The sequence below is a fragment of the Ranitomeya variabilis genome, chromosome 7, assembly GCF_051348905.1.
Source record: "Ranitomeya variabilis isolate aRanVar5 chromosome 7, aRanVar5.hap1, whole genome shotgun sequence".
Classification (NCBI taxonomy): Eukaryota; Metazoa; Chordata; class Amphibia; order Anura; family Dendrobatidae; genus Ranitomeya; species Ranitomeya variabilis.
In genome coordinates, this window is record NC_135238.1 from 179,353,912 (window position 1) to 179,372,857 (window position 18,946).

At 41.7% G+C, this 18,946-nt stretch overlaps 1 protein-coding gene across 2 annotated transcripts; it reads right to left on the minus strand.

Annotated features, from left to right (window-relative positions):
- Positions 1-2,535: 2,535 nt before the first annotated feature.
- LOC143784286 (anterior gradient protein 2-like) lies at positions 2,536-13,716 on the minus strand. 2 transcript variants are annotated; one of them, XM_077272378.1, is made up of 9 exons: positions 13,577-13,716; positions 11,449-11,622; positions 10,426-10,489; positions 10,163-10,215; positions 7,369-7,445; positions 4,542-4,605; positions 4,282-4,365; positions 3,512-3,610; positions 2,536-2,915 (listed from the first exon to the last, which is right to left on the minus strand). In XM_077272378.1, exons 2-8 carry the CDS (start codon positions 11,615-11,617, stop codon positions 3,561-3,563), a joined length of 561 nt encoding a protein of 186 aa, XP_077128493.1. In that variant the 5' UTR covers positions 11,618-11,622; positions 13,577-13,716; the 3' UTR covers positions 2,536-2,915; positions 3,512-3,560. The 2 variants fall into 2 exon arrangements, with proteins under 2 accessions (XP_077128493.1, XP_077128492.1); XM_077272377.1 differs by having other exon boundaries at positions 2,536-3,610.
- Positions 13,717-18,946: the final 5,230 nt, after the last annotated feature.

The following is an 18,946-nucleotide window of genomic DNA, read 5'->3' on the forward strand; positions in this document are numbered from 1 at the left end:
GAAATCCTAAGCCTCTGTTGTTTTTTTTAACATAATTTTGTGCTAACCATTTCAATTTTTAGGAAGTCCTTAATACTCTTTTGTTTAATGATATGGCGACAAATCACACAGTAATCGCCTGCAAATCGCTATCAGTCACAGATGCATTGTGACATCAGTTGTTCCCTAAGGACATGTTCACAGAATGTTTTTTTTTCAGGCTACAAGAAGCGAGTTTTTGAAATGGAAGATGATTCAGGAAACGCTTCTTTTTTCTAGTATTTTGTAAACCTAAAGGGTCTTATTTTCTTTATACTTGTTTCCTGAAAATATTTTGACATTTACAAAGGCCACCTGTTGTTTTTTTTTAGCCCTTTTTTAGCATGTTTTCTTCTGGTGTTTTCTAGACTTTATTTTGTGTTTGTTTTTAATTTAACTTCATTCAACAATGAAGAAACCGCTAGCTGTTTGTTGTTGTGTTTTTTAGGCACAATTTCGGACACAAAGCTTAAACACTCCAGAGCATCTTTTGAGCCTTTTCATTGACTGGTATTGGACAGTATAGAGCGTGTTCAGAGCAGAAAATGCCTGAAGAATGGACAGCTCACTTCTTTTAACTCTTTGCGTCTTTTATGAATTTGAAGCATTTCAAAGATGCGCAAAAGACGGAACGTATGCACCACAAGCCATTTGTTCATAGAAATGATTGTTCATTCTTCTGAGTACTTTTCGAGGTGGTTTTCTTGAATGTACCTGTTCTAAACCCTCCTGTGAACCTCCCCTAAGGAGTAAAAAATGGAAATAAACCTCAGCACTTATAAAAGTATATGGACTACACTGGAAACTTTTAGGGAAGATTTTTAGACATATTTTTCAGTTACTAATGTTCTTGTCTAACTTGACACCACTTGTTGACATTCTTTTTCGTGCCTAAATAACTTTTTCGAGTTACCTGCAAATAGGTCTGAAACTAGATGCACCAAAATTTCACATTTTCTGCCATAGTTCATCCACTAAAGGTGTCTGAGTCCTAATCCAAAAATCAGGTAAAGGCCCCCAAATATCCTGTGGTGCTTATGTGGCTGAGGCTACAATACTAATTTGGCCACAACACTGGTCCTGTGGCCGTAGAGTGCTTTATGCCACTGTGTAATGAATGAGTAATGACCCGCAGGGTTCCCAGTCAAGAAACCTTCTAAAAGTCAGAACCAGTGCAATTTTTTGTGATTTGTTTGTTGCAGGACTTTGCAGGTTGCAGTGTGAATCCATTCACCTGCAGTACTTTGCGATGAAGCAATCCTTGGCTTTGCAACTTTGTAGCCCCAGCTTAATACTGATTTCTTCTTATGTGGTTGGGCCACTCTGGCACCAAGGCTCAGGCGCAATTGCTAGTTTTGTCCCATGCTTCTGCCATTAACATATTCTAAGAATATCCGATACTTGATAAAAAAAATTTTTCTGTTTTACTTGGGAATCTCATGAGAATAATCTACATTAAACAGGATGTGCTAAGAAAACAAAATTTAGGGTATGTTTACATGTACGGTAATTTTGCAGTCATCTTTTTTTTCTGTCGATAAGCCCATCCATCATGACAGTAAAAATGCTGCGCATTAAACCCAGCAAATAGCTGCATTCTTCAGGCTGGTTACATTCACTAAACACATAAACTGCAAAAATGCTTAAAACAATGCAGACTTTCATCACTTTCAATGGGTAAAAAAAAGTTAAAGAATCGACGCGCTGCAGATTTTCAAAAACGTTGGGAGTGTTAAAATACTGTTAGGAACAAAAAAATCTGACACCATAAGAATTCTGAAATCTCATTGCTTTTGCTGGTACTATAAAACGCAGCTTCTAATCCACATGAGAAAAAAGCGCACCCAAAAAAAACACTGCATGTCAAAATAGCCTGAGACTATATTCACATTCTGTAGCTATGTAATAAGTACTGTATCTAAAAATCCGTTATAATGACGTAAGTCTAGGTTCACACTTCTAGTGTGCTCTAGGCCAAGGGCTACATGCGGGTTTCCATTGGAATTCACAAAACACAAGATTCCAAAGGAAATCCCAACGCACCCATTCACTTCAATGAAGCCTCCGTCCTGGCACTATTTGTCTTTTTTTAACAGGCACAAAATCGTGGTCTGGTACATTTTTGTACATGATTGAAAATGACGAATACTGCCAGAACGGAGGCCACACCGTGTCTACTGGGACTCCGTCGGGGATTTGTTGCGGTTCCCATTGGAATTCTGTTTTTCGGGGATCCTGACAGAAACTCCCACATAGTGCTGACCAAAAGCAATGTATAAGTGTGATCCTCATCTAAACGTGAATTTGTATTTTTTTTTTTTTTTTTTTTTTACTGGCATGTGCATGGATTCCTGCAAGACCAATTTAGATAAATGAGGCAATATGTTTAATTTCTCTGACAAATCTGCCACATGTGAATATACCGAGCATTTTGCTCCTCTCTGTCTGTATTTGCCCTTGTTTATCCCTATATGCACCAAACAAAGCAATTAAAAAATGGATATAAGTGAACACAGCTTTTAGGGATAAAATATGTTTATTTTTTTACAATACATAGTAAATATTTTGTATAAAATGTAAAAAGTTGCAGAGGTGACCTGTTGACCTGAACAGAATACCAGCAAATAGGAGTAAATGAGAATCTCTAGTTTCCCCACAGTTAATACCATGTTCTGTGTGCGGATTTTATAGAATTTGAGGATCATAATCGGCAATACAATATGTGAAAAGAGCAGAGCAAAGACCACAGTGAGAGTATTAAGAGCAGTGTATCTGTAAAATACTAGTAACATTAACATTTCATACAGATGTCGTCTCCTCTGTTGCCAACTCAGTGCTAGTGTATATGTTGTTTTCTTGGAGTATCGGTTTTGACAGAAGGCCGTTTTCTATGTTTGCTTGAAAATATAGGGTACAAGAGGTTATTTTAATGGAGTTCGTACATAAGGAAACTGTCATTTTACCAAATTACATAAGCAGAGAGAAAACGAGATGTAGCAAATAAAAGCTGTAGTCTATACAAGAGGTAGAAAAAGTAACCATAGGAAATAGTGATGAGCGAACATGCTCGGATAAGGTGTTATCTGAGCATGCTCCGATGCTAACCAAGTGTCTTCGGCATGCTTGAAAAATATGTAGAGTCCCAGTATCTGCATGTCTCGCTGCTGATTGACAGCTGCAACACATGCAAGGATTGTCTATTTGTTAGGCAATCCCCGCCTGTGTCGTGGCTGTCGATCAGCTGCGAGACATGCAGGTGCGAGGGCACGAACATATTTTTTGAGCATGCCGAGACACTCGGCTAGCACCAGGGCATGCCCAGATAACCCCTTATCTGAGCATGTTCACTCATCACTAATAGGAAAGACTTCTTATACTATAGCCTAGTATAGCAAGTAAGCTAGAAATATTTGCCACTGTGAGTCGGTTGCCATAAGGACTTATTTTTTCGATGGGGCTACTATAGTGTCTTGTTACTGGCGGTGTCCAGTACCTCGTGGCCATAGTTTCTGCACTGCAGATTTTCCACAATGATCACACACCTACAATTCGGTCTTCAGGATATTCTTGGCTTTCTTCATGTTTGTGATCACTGTCGATTTAAAGAAGAATCCAGATATTATTACAACATAACGGACTTGTTACTATCAAATAACTGTGACCAGGGCATATAGAATTCATAGAGTCGACCCCTAAAAAGTAGTGTCTCTGGCCGACTTGTAGTGCACAGACAATTCTTCATCTAAGATGACTACCACTTAAAGGAACCGGTTAGGTCTCCAAATGCTAGTAACCTGCAGTTATCGGATTAATCTGTAGGTTACTAATGTTTCAAAAGTGTGGCTATCAGTAGCCCCCGGCTTTCACTCATAGGGGCATGCACGGAGCGGCTTCAGTCACTCAGTCCACAGTAAGTGAAGTCTGTGACTACGCGCCAGCACTTTGACTGCTCGTTCTGCAACACAACTATGCAGAGCGAACTACCAAACAAAGTGCTGGCGCTTGTTTACAGCCACTAATCACAATGCTATGAGCAATGACTATAGCCGCTCCGGGCAGACATCTGATTGAAAGGCGCTGCCTCTAAGGAGGAATAAAGTTACGGTAATCTTCTCCCAGTAGCCACACGTCTAGTAAAGCGGCCGGAAGGCATTTTAACGCTATACACCTGCGGCTTAGCCTTATCTCCACTAGTTAATAGCATTTGGCGACCTGACAGGTTCCCTTTAAATACACACCATACATAAACCATACAATACTTACACTCTGGAATATCCCCAGCTTCATAGGCATACAGTCTGTTGGAGTATCTCCCTGCTAGATCTGTCCTGACAGTCATTGATGGATCTGTTATAGAATAGATAATGCATTAGTCCAGACTCTGAATGGCTCGGAGACTTTTACGGTCACCTAGTGCACTTCTATTATATTAACCCAGATGGAAAAAAAAAGTGTAAACTAGAGACTAAAATAAAAAATATTTTATAAAACTTCACAACTATTAATTGCTTAATAAAACTCACCCACAAACAAGACTCTGGGTACATAGAGTCCATCTGGAGACTGGTTCTCATCAGCCACAGGGTGCTGTGAAGACAACATATTGTAGAGGTCACATCTGATTTACTTAGAGGGGTTGTCCATTTGGAACAAGTTGTCACCTACCCACAGGATCGGTGATAACTTGTAGATCAGTAGGGATCAGACCACTGGGACCCACACTGATCCCATACAGAATGGCAGTGCCGTTATCGGCTTTCTCCAGCAGTCCCACCATAGGGAATGAATAGGTCGAAGGTTGAGACTGCACACATTCTAACCAGGAAAAGTGTGCCCCATTCTGCCGATCGGTGGGACGATCGCTTTTATTTTCTACTAAGAGAAGATCAGCAATTGCACATTTTATCACCCGCTGCATCTGATCAGGACTTTGGTTGACCTTGTGTCTTGCATGTCTACTAGTATCTACATCAGAGATTTTGGTCTAATTATTGATGGTGAATTTCTATAGATATATACATATAGACATATATACGCTTTACACAGACTGAACTTTAAGAGGGCTCCTTATGCGTCAGACTAGTAGCCAAAAGCATTAATTTTTGTACTTTTTATGATACATTTTGATGCAGAATTGCATGAAAGCACCCATGTCTTTAAACTAAAGCATTGGGTGGTATTTTTACAATGTTTATTTTTATTTCAAAAATCAATAGTACACATGAAAATAAGCAACTTAGTAATAGATCTTATCAGAAAAATATCTACTTCTTTCCCCTTCTAAATTGATCTTTAACTCTCGATACATGGGTATAATCTGTATTCACTGAAGACAGATTTTTCCATTACTGAGATAGGAGATGACAGTTGGTGCTTTTAAAATTCTATGGAGAGGGGAGGAGCTAGAGGCAGACAGACATTCTGCTACAAGTTCTCCTGTCCGGACAGTTCTGCATAGAACTTTATAGGTACCAACTGCCATTTATCGGAGTATTGGGAAATCATCAGGTTTTTGACTCAAGTTTGAGAGCAGCATGATGTATGGGCAAAGACGTTGATTCCAGCGATGTATCACCTACTGAGCTGTCTGCTGTAGTTTTGATAAAATCGCTTATTTATCAGCAGAACATTATCACTAGAGGACTAGTAAACCTGCTGCCATGTAGTCCTCCATATTCATGATCGCTATATAACCCCTCCCCCATCACTGATTGGCAGTTTTCTCTGTACACTGTGCATAATCGACAAACTGCTAATCAGTGATGTGGGTGGGGTTATACAGAGCTCAGCATTTAGAGAACTGCTAGATCTGCAGCAAAGAAAACAGTGATTTTATCAAAACTACAATAAGAAGCCCTGTAAGTGACACATCACAGGAATTAGGATTTCTGCCCCTACATCATCCTGTTTTCAGATGGGGTTGTAAAAATCTGGTGATAGATTCCCTTTAAGGGATTTTATGGGGCTAAATATAAATTTCTGTGGGCATGCAATGTGACTGCAAATTTCAAATCATGACTGTGTGCAATGTGTGAATGTTGAGGATTTCCTTCTATTTCCAGCTTCAGCAGAAGGTCACATGGCCACAAGTTTGCAATTTGCATTTCTGTAGTCATGTGCTGCTGACTAGCTTCTCTTCTTCTTCTCTCAGTGTTCTATAGAAGCAGATGAGAAGCTAGTCGGGAACTGACAGCAAAAGCTGGAACTAAAGGGGAAACCGCACAGTGTCCAGATTTGGTAAACTGCAATCATATAGAGAGACTGTGGAAATGTATGTTGAATCTGGAAACCCCCTTTAATCAAACCTCAGTGATGTACGACTATACATAACTAAGTGATGTTTCATACAGCGCACAATTAAATATTTATCACTAGGGCAGTTCTGGCTTATCTGTTAGCATATTTCATGTACCAGGCACTACATGACGCTCCTCTTAAAGTGTTTTCATACATTCTAGAGTAGGGATGTCAAACTCAAACACATAAAGGGCCAAACTGAAAAACTTGGACAAAGTCACAGGCCAACCAGTATTCAGTTTAATGGACCCCACATAGTCTCCTATACAGTATAATAGACACCACACAGTCCTCCTTATGGTATTATGGGCCCAACATTGCCTTCTTTACAGTTTAATGGGCCCCACATATTCTCCCATACAGTATAATGAACCCCACATAGTCTCCTATACAGTATAATAGACACCACACAGTCCTCCTTATGGCATTATGAGCCCCACATTGCCTTCTATACAGTATAATGGGCCCCACATATTCTCCCATACAGTATAATGAACCCCACAGTCTCCTATACAGTATAATAGACACCACACAGTCCTCCTTATGGTATTATGGGCCCAACATTGCCTTCTTTATAGTTTAATGGGCCCCACATAGTCGTCTTTATAGTATTATGAGCCCCACATTGCCTTCTATACAGTATAATGGGCCCCACATATTCTCCCATACAGTATAATGAACCCCACATAGTCTCCTATACAGTATAATAGACACCACACAGTCCTCCTTATGGTATTATGGGCCCAACATTGCCTTCTTTATAGTTTAATGGGCCCCACATAGTCTTCCTTATAGTATTATGAGCTCCACATTGCCTTCTATACAGTATAATGGGCCCCACATATTCTCCCATACAGTATAATGGACCCCACATAGTCCTCCTTATAGTATTATGAGCCCCACAATGCCTTCTATACAGTATAATGGGCCCCACATTGCCCTCCATACACAATAATGGCTCCACTTGGGAAGGGGGGATTTGGGGGCCAAATATAATTACCCTGTGGGCCAGAGTTTGCCATGTATGTTATAAAGGAATAACCATAAACTCACCACAACATTTAACATGATGAAATCATCCCGAGCCAATTTCTGTGCCATCGCATCAAGAGAAAAAGCTTTCTTTAATTCTATATGTAGGAGACAGAAATTGTAAGTGTCTTTTTAAAATATAAAAATATATTTATAAGTATTTTTTATAAGAAAAATGAGTAGACATTTCATATGTACAAGAGACTGTAGTGCATCCATTGTGCATTAGTGATAGATAACTTGCTGATCGCTGGGCTATATATCTGCTGGGACCACCACCGTTCCCAAAAGCAGGGCTTTGAAACTTAAAATAAGAATTGAGCAGTGGCCACTAGTGATGAGCTAGTGTGCTCGTTACTCGGGTTTTCCGAGCATGCTTGGGTGATCTCCAAGTATTTTGGGCATGCTTGTAGATTGTTTGTGTCTTCGCAGCTGCATGATTTGTGGCTGCTAGATAGGGAGTCAACACATGTATTCAGGCTAACAAACAGGCAATCCCTGCATGTATTCAGGCTGTCTAGCCATCTTAAATCATGCAGCTGCGGGGACACAAACAATCTACGAGCACACCCAAAATACTCGGAGATCACCCGAGCATGCTCGGAAAACCCGAGTAATGAGCACACTCTCTCATCACTAGTGGCCACGCATGTACACTAACTCTTTTAATGGTTAAAGGCTATCTTACAAAGTAAACTCCTTTTTCTATATATCCAATGAGGACAGAGGGAATCACTAACAAAGAGTTGCTCTTGCTCCGAAAGTCGCTGCCTATCCATCTACTACGTACATAGGGGGGCAATTAACTGAAACGCCAGCTTTTATTACTAGACTTTCCCTACCTCGGCTTGGATGTCATCAACAAGACATCTTATATCTCCTTGATTCAGTCATATTCTCAATATGAAATTATACAAATGTAAGTCCTTAAAGGGAACCTGTCACCAGAAAAAAACACTATTAACCTGCAGAGAGATAGCGTTTATTAACTTGCCTGGTGCTTGCACTTTCCTGAATGTTGCGGGGAGAAAATGAACTTTATTCTTCCCAGCAGTGTTCCCGTTTCAATCATGGGGGCGGCACTGGCACTGGTTCAGTCACCAATCTGAGTATACAGTACCGGCTCTAACCGTGCCACTGGCCCTGACTGACAGCTGTCCATAATGGCTGGGGCGCGATTACACCCGCCACTCTGTACTTTTAGGCTGTGTGCCCACGTTGCGTTTTTTATGCGTTTTTGCAGCAGCAGAAATTCTTAAAAACCACATTCCCATGCAATCCTATGGGATTCCGCAGTTGATGTGCCCATGCTGTGGATTCTCTCTCTGCGGAATCGCCATAGGATTGCACTGAAATGCTCACTTTACGCATGGGGCTATGCCCACCATGCGTAAAGTGAGCGCTTCATGTGCGGATGGTACCCAGGATCTGGAGGAGAAGAGACTCTCCTCCAGGCCCTTGGGAACCATAGTTCTGTAAAAAGAATTAAAATAAAAATAGGGATATACTTACCTTGCGATGGCCCCCGGAGTCTTCCCGCCTCTCAGCGGTGCACGCGGCGGCTTCCGTTCCCAGGGATGCATTGCGCGAAGGACCTGGGATGATATCATGGTCACGCGACCGTGACGTCACAACGGTCCTTCGGCAAACCATCCCTGGGAACGGAACATACCGGGAGCGCCGCTGAGGAGATCGGGGGCCTTCAGAAGGTGAGAATTTTTTTTTATTTTTTCTATTTTTAGCACTCTATTTTTTACTATTGATGCTGCATAGGCAGCATCAATAGTAAAAAGTTGGTCACACTTGTCAAGCACTATGCTTGACAAGTGTGACCAACCTGTCAATCACTTTTCCAAGAGATGCTTCAAATCGCTTGGAAAACGCAAGCATTCTGCAAGCTAAAAACGCTTGCAAAACGTTTGTGTTTTGTGGGAAAATGCATGCAAATTCCACATGCGTTTTACCCGTGGCAGGGAGTTGCGGAAATGCTGCGGACAGTTCCGCAGCATTTCTGCAATGTGGGCACATAGCCTTAGAGCGGTGACTGAACCAGCTCCGGCGCTACCCCCGTGACTGAAAACCGTGCACCCAGCCCTGATTTACACTCTCTCAGCATTAGCTGTCAGTCAGGGTCGATGCCGCAGTTACACTCGCCGAGCGGTGCCCTGAACCAGTGCCGGCGCTGCCCCCCCGTGACTGAAATGAGATTGCTGCCGGGGGAATAAAGTTCATTTTCTCTCTGCAGAGTTCGGCTAAGTGCGGGCACCGGCCAGCATAACACTATTAACTTGCAAATTAACCCCATATTTGCAGGTTAATAGCGTTTTTTCTGGAGACAGGGTCCCTTTAACAATAAATTAAAAAGGGCTGTACAGCCAACAAAGGTAAAATTTAGCACCTCACTTCTGTACTTTTCTTTTCTTTTTTTTGCCACCCAGAAACCTTCAATAATCTGATTTTGCTATATCGGTCTTGTAATGTTTCTTTACTAGTATTATTTTAGTAAATAGCAGGTAATCATGGGCATTGCAATTAGTTGGGTTACATGGAATGGATCGTCGTAAACGACAAAACCTGCCAAGATCAGTCAACAGCAGTTTATTTAGCTTCCAGTTAGCAAAATATTTTTTGCTTTACTGCATAAGAAAAAAAAAAAAATAAGTGAAAGGAAAATTACTAAATTAAGATTATACAATATATAGACAAAATAAATTAAATAAGGAGATTTATCTAAAACCTGAAATATGAGAATGGCCATTGGATACATCAAGTTCAATATTATCAAATATTTCTTTATCAATTATTTTTACATTACCTTGGCTGAAAGGGCAGTCTTCTAAGTGATGGATCACCATGAGAGGTTTCCCTCTGCAAAGAGAAGATGAGAAGTTAATTGGGAGAGCGACGACTTAGAAAGCAAAACAAAAAATTTTATTAATGCAAAAAAAGTAAAATATAAAAAAAAATAATTGGGATGTGATTAAAATGATTAAAATTCTTATATGAAATATTGACCGTAGGTGAATAAAATATTATACTATAACATTGTTTAGTTCTACATTGTGTTCTCATACTTACGCTTCCCTACTCTTGGCCAAAGCCTCTTCATAAGTCTGAGCCCAGTCAATGCTCTCACCCCAGCCTGTAGATAACAGACACATATTGTTATGTATACTGGACACTGAAATAGGCTGATAATAATAATTAAAAACGTATCTTTAATTATGACATCATTAAAAACAAGTGACATTCAGCAGGGGAGTTTTCTCTGAAGACATACAGCTGGGAGCAATAACAAAAGCCAGAAAATATCAAACAAAATCAAGGAATGAGTATCCTGGCTAAAGGGAAGCCAGTCAGGCGAAACGGTGCTGTCGGGGTAGCAGAGGATCACCTTTAGCCAGGATACTCACCAATGTAAGTTTAATTTCTCTTTATTCATGCTATGGACAGCAGATTACAGCTAGGCACTTTGCACTTTACAATGCTGAACAGTGTGTTCAAAGCACCATAAGAATTTTCAGGGCCCCACATGGGGATGTTACCATGTAACTATATGCTTCACTCCAATTTAGCACTTTGCTGTATACCTGGGGTGGAACTAATGTAAGTGGACTCCCACACGGTGCAGTTCTGTTGTTTATCTACACATGTAGATTATTATGTCTCTGCTGCCATTTAGTATTACCTACATTGCTCCATTCCTTGATTTTATTTGATTTTTTTCTGGCCTTTGTTATTGCCACCATGGGTGGAGTTTCAGCAACATGGCCAACTGTACCGTCTGATCTCACTCTTAAGAAACCCATCAGCATGAATAGACTAGTCAGATTAGCTTAGGAGTAATCTGATGTGCCATCACTGGGAAAATGAACTTTCAAGCCACATGCAAATTACCCTGGAAGTGCATTGGGGCTGCCCTCATAGTTCATTGACCTGCCCAAATGCACTTCCCGGATAATTTGCATGTGGCTTGAAAGTTCATTTTCTCAGATTACTGCAAAACATTATTTTAATGTTATTGTACCACTACATTGAGTAGTAAAATTCTCCTACAGGTTTAGCATCTTTAACATTTCCCACCCTATAACAGACACTTGCCTCTTGCAAGGGTTTTTGGCTGAGTGACAGGAGAATCTACAGGTTCAGATTCAGGTTTGGCTGTGCCGCTGGCATCGGGTGTTGGCTGCTTCTTTGGCTTTCTTGTAGCTGCCTCTCCCAGCACTGAACAGAGGAGAAGGAGGCAACAAACGAACAGGTTGCGCTTCATGGTGTCTGCAAGAGAACTTCTATTACTTAGTGCGCAAAACCTGTATTTGGACACGTAATGTTACCGAGCAAACATCACTATACAGATGAGCAAACAATGTGCGGAATTGTCAATAGAAGGATCCGGACAATCTTTTACTAATTGTACATTTCCTCTTTCTTGGTAAGATGGCATCGATCCCAAAATGTGTAGCTGCTATTTGGAAAGAGTCATGATTGTTAGAAACCTGGACTTTTGCAGGAGATGATTAGATTGATTGATTGGTGGTGCCTTTAATTTTATTACATTTTAGTGAGGAATTTGAGGCTAGCACCCAAGTTTAGACACTTTTTTTAATTAGATGTGTTCTGCTTTTTCTAGGGTGCCATATATAGCTACCCATTTTTTTTATTCTTGCTGATCTTATCCCAACTTCATAACATATTTTAATTTTCATTCTAAGTCCCTATCTAGTTAATGCCATAATCTTATCTATTTTATAATATACTTTAATTAAAAAGTCCCTATCCTTCCCTAACTACACAAACTGTTTTTTTTTTTTTTTTACTGCTTGTTTTTTTGATTACTCTTCACTTGGTCACTGACGCGGCCTCTGCCCCCTTCCTGAAATGAAATGTCATCACTGACCTTCATTTTAGGAGCTGGGCTAGTCCCTGCTCTACTGAGCATGTATAAGTTGTCAATTCTGACGTATTCTCAGTAAATTCCTGCTACTGAGTGATGTATGCAATGACAGTGCGCTCTCTCGCTGGCTCAGATCACAAATAATAATTCAACAACAGAGCGCACTGTACTATTTGCTTATATAGTGCTATCATATTCCACAGCTTTTTACAGACATTATCATCGCTGTCCCCATTGGGGCTCACAATCTAGATTCCCTGTCAGTATGTCTTTGGAGTGTGAGAGGAAACTCACACAAACACAGGGAGGACATACAAACTCCTTGCAGATGTTGCCCATGGTAGGATTTGAACCCAGGACCCCAGCACAGCAAAGCAACAGTGCTAACCACTGAATCACCGTGCTGCCCTAAGGTACATATTATATGATGAATACCAGCTTGTAGAGACCAACGCCGCCCCGCCAGTGACATCACTTGTGGGGACAACCCTGGTCTCTGCACACTGGTTAATTTTATTACAACACACACTGACAGTGCACTTTGTTGCCAGCTTGTTACTTCTGATATGACAGGGCGAGAGAACGCACTGTCATTGTGTATATCAAACAGTGACAGGAAGCTACTGAGCTTATGTCAGAATTAACAACCGACACACGCTCAGTATAGCAGGGACTAGCCCAGCCCCTAAAATGAGGGTCACTGATGAAACTTCATTTCAGGGAGGCGATAGAGGCAATGGCAGTGACCGCAGCCTCTGCTCCCTGATGACACTTTGTTTGAGTATCCCAGCATGCATTAGGATTCTCAAACGAAGCAACATAAAAGAGAAAATAGCAAAAAAAAAGTAAAGTAATTAGTGATGGAACGATTGGGATTATTTAATTAAAGTATATTAGAAAATAGATTAGATTATGGCTGTAAATAGGCATTTAGAATGAAAATTAATCTGGGTTTTGGACCACCTCATTAAGTGTCAATTTCTCAGAAATAAATGTCAAAAGCTCTTTGCATTATATTACGCATACACATTTTTTCGTACTGTATTTTAACTCTATTAAGTAATATTATTTTATTTCATACCAGAACAAATACAATATATAATGCATCTTTTAACATTATGTAAACTCAGATCATCTTTGTAGCTGTGACTACAACATGCTAAGATGGCCAATTAGTTGCTAATGTACTATGACTAATTTTTGCGTTGCAGATATATCATGTCATGTTGAACACAGCCAATAATAGGGAATGTAATATAAAGAGTGCAGACCAGAGTACAGCCATTCTTGCCTTGTTCAGCAGGTTGCCTGTACACGCTTCATGCAGTCACTCACCTGTCGTTCTGCACCTTTTTCAGTGTGAGGAGAACACCTGGATGATGAGTGCTATAGATCTGAGATGATGACCTATTTATACTCGGAGGAGGCAGAAATCATCGTCAGCTTTAGAACCAGGATGTCCTGATCCTTGGAGTCAGCAGGCCCAACCCAGTGACCAGCTCCAGCTGAGATCTGCCCCCATCACACCTTTCCATTTCTTTAGGTTTCTATTGTTTGTCTAGTTCAGATATGTAGCAGACACACCCGGCCTCGCTCTCCGTCCTGGATGTGTCCTAAACTTATTGGCTGACTTTATGTCTGCACCTTTCCTCCATTAGTATTGCAAAGAAAGTACACCTGCTGATTCCCAGTCAGTGCCATGAAGATACTCGATAGCAGCACATTAGGCATTAGTGTGGCCAACTAGAATCATTTCACATTATAATTAATAAAAGGCATGTTACAAATGTTTTCATCTACAAGCCTTTTAATCATAGCCATGGGCAACCACAAACTGGTAACAAGTATGTGTAGCTGCAGGGGTGTAATTATAATAGGTGAAAGGGTTGCAATCGCATCCAGGGGGCCCAAAAAGTCATAGACTCATAGAATGTTAGAGTTGGGTGGGACCTCCAGGGTCATCGTGTCCAACCCCCTGCTCAATGCAGGATTCATTAACCCATCTCAGACAGATGTCAGTCCAGCCTCCATTGAAGGAGAACTCACCACCTCTCGTGGCCGCCTGTTCCTCTCATTGATCACCCTCACTGTCAAAAAGTTATACAAATAACAAATAGTTCTTCAGCATTATTTGTGTGTAAATTCAGAAGCTGATTTCTCAGTAACAGAGGAATGGACTGACCATGTAACTTGTCTCTGAAAGCTACAAACACATAAATAGTTTAAGAGGTGAAATTCTTTTGACAGATTCCCTTTAAAAGGAATCTGTCAGCACCATCATGTAGGGCCAGAGACCCTGATTCCACTTAGTTTGCTGGGTGCAGCAGTTATGATAGAGTCACAGTTCCTCTCTTGCAGATCTAGCAGAGCTCGGTTGTTGATATGTGTATAACCTTGTCCACACCACTGATCGACCGCTGTCTGTATACAATGTACAGAAAGCGCTAATCAGTGCTCGGGCAAGGTTGGACGACCCTATATGCGCCAAAGTTGTCTTGTAATGATAATCTCCTGCTGATAAAACACTGATTGTATTGAAAATAGCAAAATGCAGCCCAGAAGGTGATTCATCCCTGTAATCTGGATGGCTGTGGCAAAGTTGAAAGCGCTGCAAAAAAAGTGTTGAAAACTCAGTAAAATCAGGCATTTTTTTTTTGTTGTCAAGACGAGGGTTTTTCGCTGCAGCAAAAAAGCTGCTTGTGAACATAGCCTTATTCACTTTTTACATTTACAGCTGTTAGTAAGAATAAATAGCAATAAAAGAGGATCTGTCACTAGATTTAATGCAGCCAGGTTTTACTCTTTAGGCCGGGGTCACACTTGCGAGTGCAATGCGAGAAACTCGCACGAGTATCTCGCATCAATACCCGGCACTCCCGCCGGCACTCGGTACCGGAGCGTGCGGCTGCATGTATTTCTATTAGAATAGACTGGGAATAAAACAATAGAGAAAACTCCTTTTAACATGGTGTCAGGGCCTTTTTAAGTGAAGCCTAGATATCTTTATGATTATAATAAACGGAACATTTTTATGTTATGTTACTATGTTTTAATTTGTTTTACTATGTTTATTATGTTTTATTAATATGTTTATTATGTTTTAATAGTCAGAACATTTTTATGAGCCCTCATTCCCAAGTTATGCTCTTCTTGTGCCAAGTAAACCTAAATGTAGTAAATCCAATACTTATTTAGAAGTGCATACTTTGCAACTATAGTAACCCAACCAATCTATGCATTATATATAGTGTATGTGTAACTTCATGCCACTTCTATCCCCACTTTCTGTAAATGTAGATGCTGTGCTGGGTGCAGCGGCCGGCTGAGCTGTAAGTGCAATCATTTTATGTTCAGGGACCAGGATGCAGATAACATTCACAGATAAAACCATTCTCAAAGTAGGAGCGGCCGAAAAAGTAGATTACTAGACCGGTTATGAGAGTGAGAATTGTGGACAGATGGTGAGAAGTTGCTGAATGTCTTCTTATTAGGGAGTAGAATTGCAAGAATGTTAAATTAAACTGTTTAACCTCTTGTAATATAAACGGGATATATATACATTGCTCAAAAAATTAAAGGGAACACTAAAATCCCACATCCTAGATATTACTGAATGATATATTCCAGTTGTAAATTATTCTTTTTTATTTATATAGCACCATTAATTCCATGGTGCTGTACAGGAGAAGGGGTTACATACAAAGTTATAGATATCGTTTACAGTAAACAAATTTACAATGACAGACTGGTACAGAGGGGAGAGGACCCCGTCCTTGCGGACTTACATTCTACGGGATAATGTGGAAGAGACAGAAGGTCGGGGGTGCAGCAGCTCGGGTGGTGGTGGGCAGCAGCTCGGGTGGTGGTGAGGCGGCAGCTCTGGTGCTGGTGAGGTGGCAGCTCGGGTGGTTGGTGAGGCAGCAGAATGGTTATTGCAGGTTGTAGGCTTTCCTGAAGAGATGGGTTTTCAGGTTCCATCTGAAGGAACCAAGGGTGGTGGATAATCGGACGTGTTGAGGCGTGGAATTCCAGAGAATGGGGGATATTCGGGAGAAATCTTGGAGGCAGTTGTGTGAGGAACAAATAAGTGTGAAGGAGAGTAGGTCTTGGGAGGATTAAAGATTACACAAGGGAAGATATTGGGAGATTAGTTCAGAGATCTAGGGAGGGGACAGGTTGTGGATGGTTTTGTGGATCAGTGTTAGTAGTTTGAACTGGATTCGTTGGGGAATTTGGAGCCAGTGAAGGGATTTGCAGAGAGGAGAAACAGGGGAATAGTGAGGAGAGAGGTGGATTAGCCGGGCAGCAGAGTTGAGGACAGACTGGAGTGGTGCAAGAGAGTTAGCGGGGAGGCCACAGAGGAGAGTGTTGCAGTAGTCAAGGCGGGTGATGATGAGGGCATGCACAAGAGTTTTAGTAGATTGTGGGCTGAGGAAATCTTTAGTCATTACATAGTGGAATGTGTTGAGAACAATAAAACCTAAAAATGATCAACGTAAATCACAACTAATATCCCACGGGGGTCTGGAGTTGGAATGATGCTCAAAATCAAAGTGCAAAATGAAGTTACAGGCTGATCCAACTTCAGTGGAAATGCCTCAAGACAAGGAAATGATGCTCAGTAATGTGTGTGGCCTCCACGTGCCTGTATGATCTCCCTAAAATGCCTGGGCATGCTCCTGATGAGGCAGCAGACGGTCTCCTGAGGGATCTCTTCCCAGACCTGGACTAAAGCATCCGCCAACTCCTGGACAGTCTGTAGTACAACGTGACGTTGGTGGATGGTGCGAGACATGATGTCCCAGATGTGTTCAATCGGATTCAGGTCTGGGGAACAGGCGGGCCAGTCCATAGCTTGAATGCTTTCATCTTGCAGGAACTGATGACACACTCCAGCCACATGAGGTCTGGCATTGTCCTGCATTAGGAGGAACCCAGGGCCAACCGCACCAGCATATGGTCTCACAAGGGGTCTGAGGATCTCATCTCAGTACCTAATGGCAGTCAGGCTACCTCTGGCAAGCACATGGAGGGCTGTGCGACCCTCCAAAGAAATGCCACCCCACACAATTACTGACCCACTGCCAAACCGGTCATGCTGAAGGATGTTTCAGGCAGCAGATCACTCTCCACGGTGTCCCCAGACTCTGTCATGTCTGTCATATGTGCTCAGTGTGAACCTGCTTTCATCTGTGAAGAGCACAGGGCGCCAGTGGCGAATTTACTAATCCTGGTGTTCTGTGGCAAATGCCAAGCATCCTGCACGGTGTTGGACTGTGAGCACAACCCCCATCTGTGGACATCGGGCACTCAGACCATCCTCATGGAGTCGGTTTCTAACTGTTTGTGCAGACACATGCACATTTGTGGTCTGCTGGAGGTCATTTTGCAGGGCTCTGGCAGAGCTCCTCCTGTTCCTCCTTGCGCAAAGGCTGAGGTAACGGTCCTGCTGCTGGGTTGTTGGCCTCCTACGGCCCCCTCCATGTCTCCTGGTGTACTGGCCTGTCTCCTGGTAGCACCTCCAGCCTCTGGACACTACGCTGACAGACACAGCAAACCTTACCACAGCCCACATTTATGTGCCATCCTTGATGAGCTGCACTACATGAGCCACTTGTGTGGGTTGTAGAGTCCGTCTCTTGCTACCACGAGTGTGAAAGCACAACCAACATTCAAAAGTGACCAGAACATCAGCTAGAAAGCACTGGTACTGAGATGTGGTCTGTGGTCCCCACCTGCAGAACCAGTTCTTTATTGAGTGTGTCTTGATAATTGCCAATAATTTCCATCTGTTACCTATTCCATTTGCACAACAGCATGTGAAATTGATTGTCAAACAGTGTTGCTTCCTAGGTGGACAGTTTGATTTCACAGAAGTTTGATTTACTATATATATATATATATATATATATATATATATATATATATATATATATATATATATATATATATATATACACATATATATATATATATATATATACACTCACCGGCCACTTTATTAGGTACACCATGCTAGTAACGGGTTGGACCCCCTTTTGCCTTCAGAACTGCCTCAATTCTTCGTGGCATAGATTCAACAAGGTGCTGGAAGCATTCCTCAGAGATTTTGGTCCATATTGACATGATGGCATCACACAGTTGCCGCAGATTTGTCGGCTGCACATCCCAAAGATGCTCCATACAAGGCAGGATGGATCCATGCTTTCATGTTGTTTACACCAAATTCTGACCCTACCATCCGAATGTCGCAGCAGAAATCGAGACTCATCAGACCAAGCAACGTTTTTCCAATCTTCTACTGTCCAATTTCGATGAGCTTGTACAAATTGTAGCCTCAGTTTCCTGTTCTTAGCTGAAAGGAGTGGTACCCGGTGTGGTCTTCTGCTGCTGTAGCCCATCTGCCTCAAAGTTCGACGCACTGTGCGTTCAGAGATGCTCTTAGGCCTACCTTGGTTGTAACGGGTGGCGATTTGAGTCACTGTTGCCTTTCTATCAGCTCGAACCAGTCTGCCCATTCTCCTCTGACCTCTGGCATCAACAAGGCATTTCCACCCACAGAACTGCCGCTCACTGGATTTTTTTTCTTTTTCGGACCATTCTCTGTAAACCCTAGAGATGGTTGTGCGTGAAAATCCCAGTAGATCAGCAGTTTCTGAAATACTCAGACCAGCCCTTCTGGCACCAACAACCATGCCACGTTCA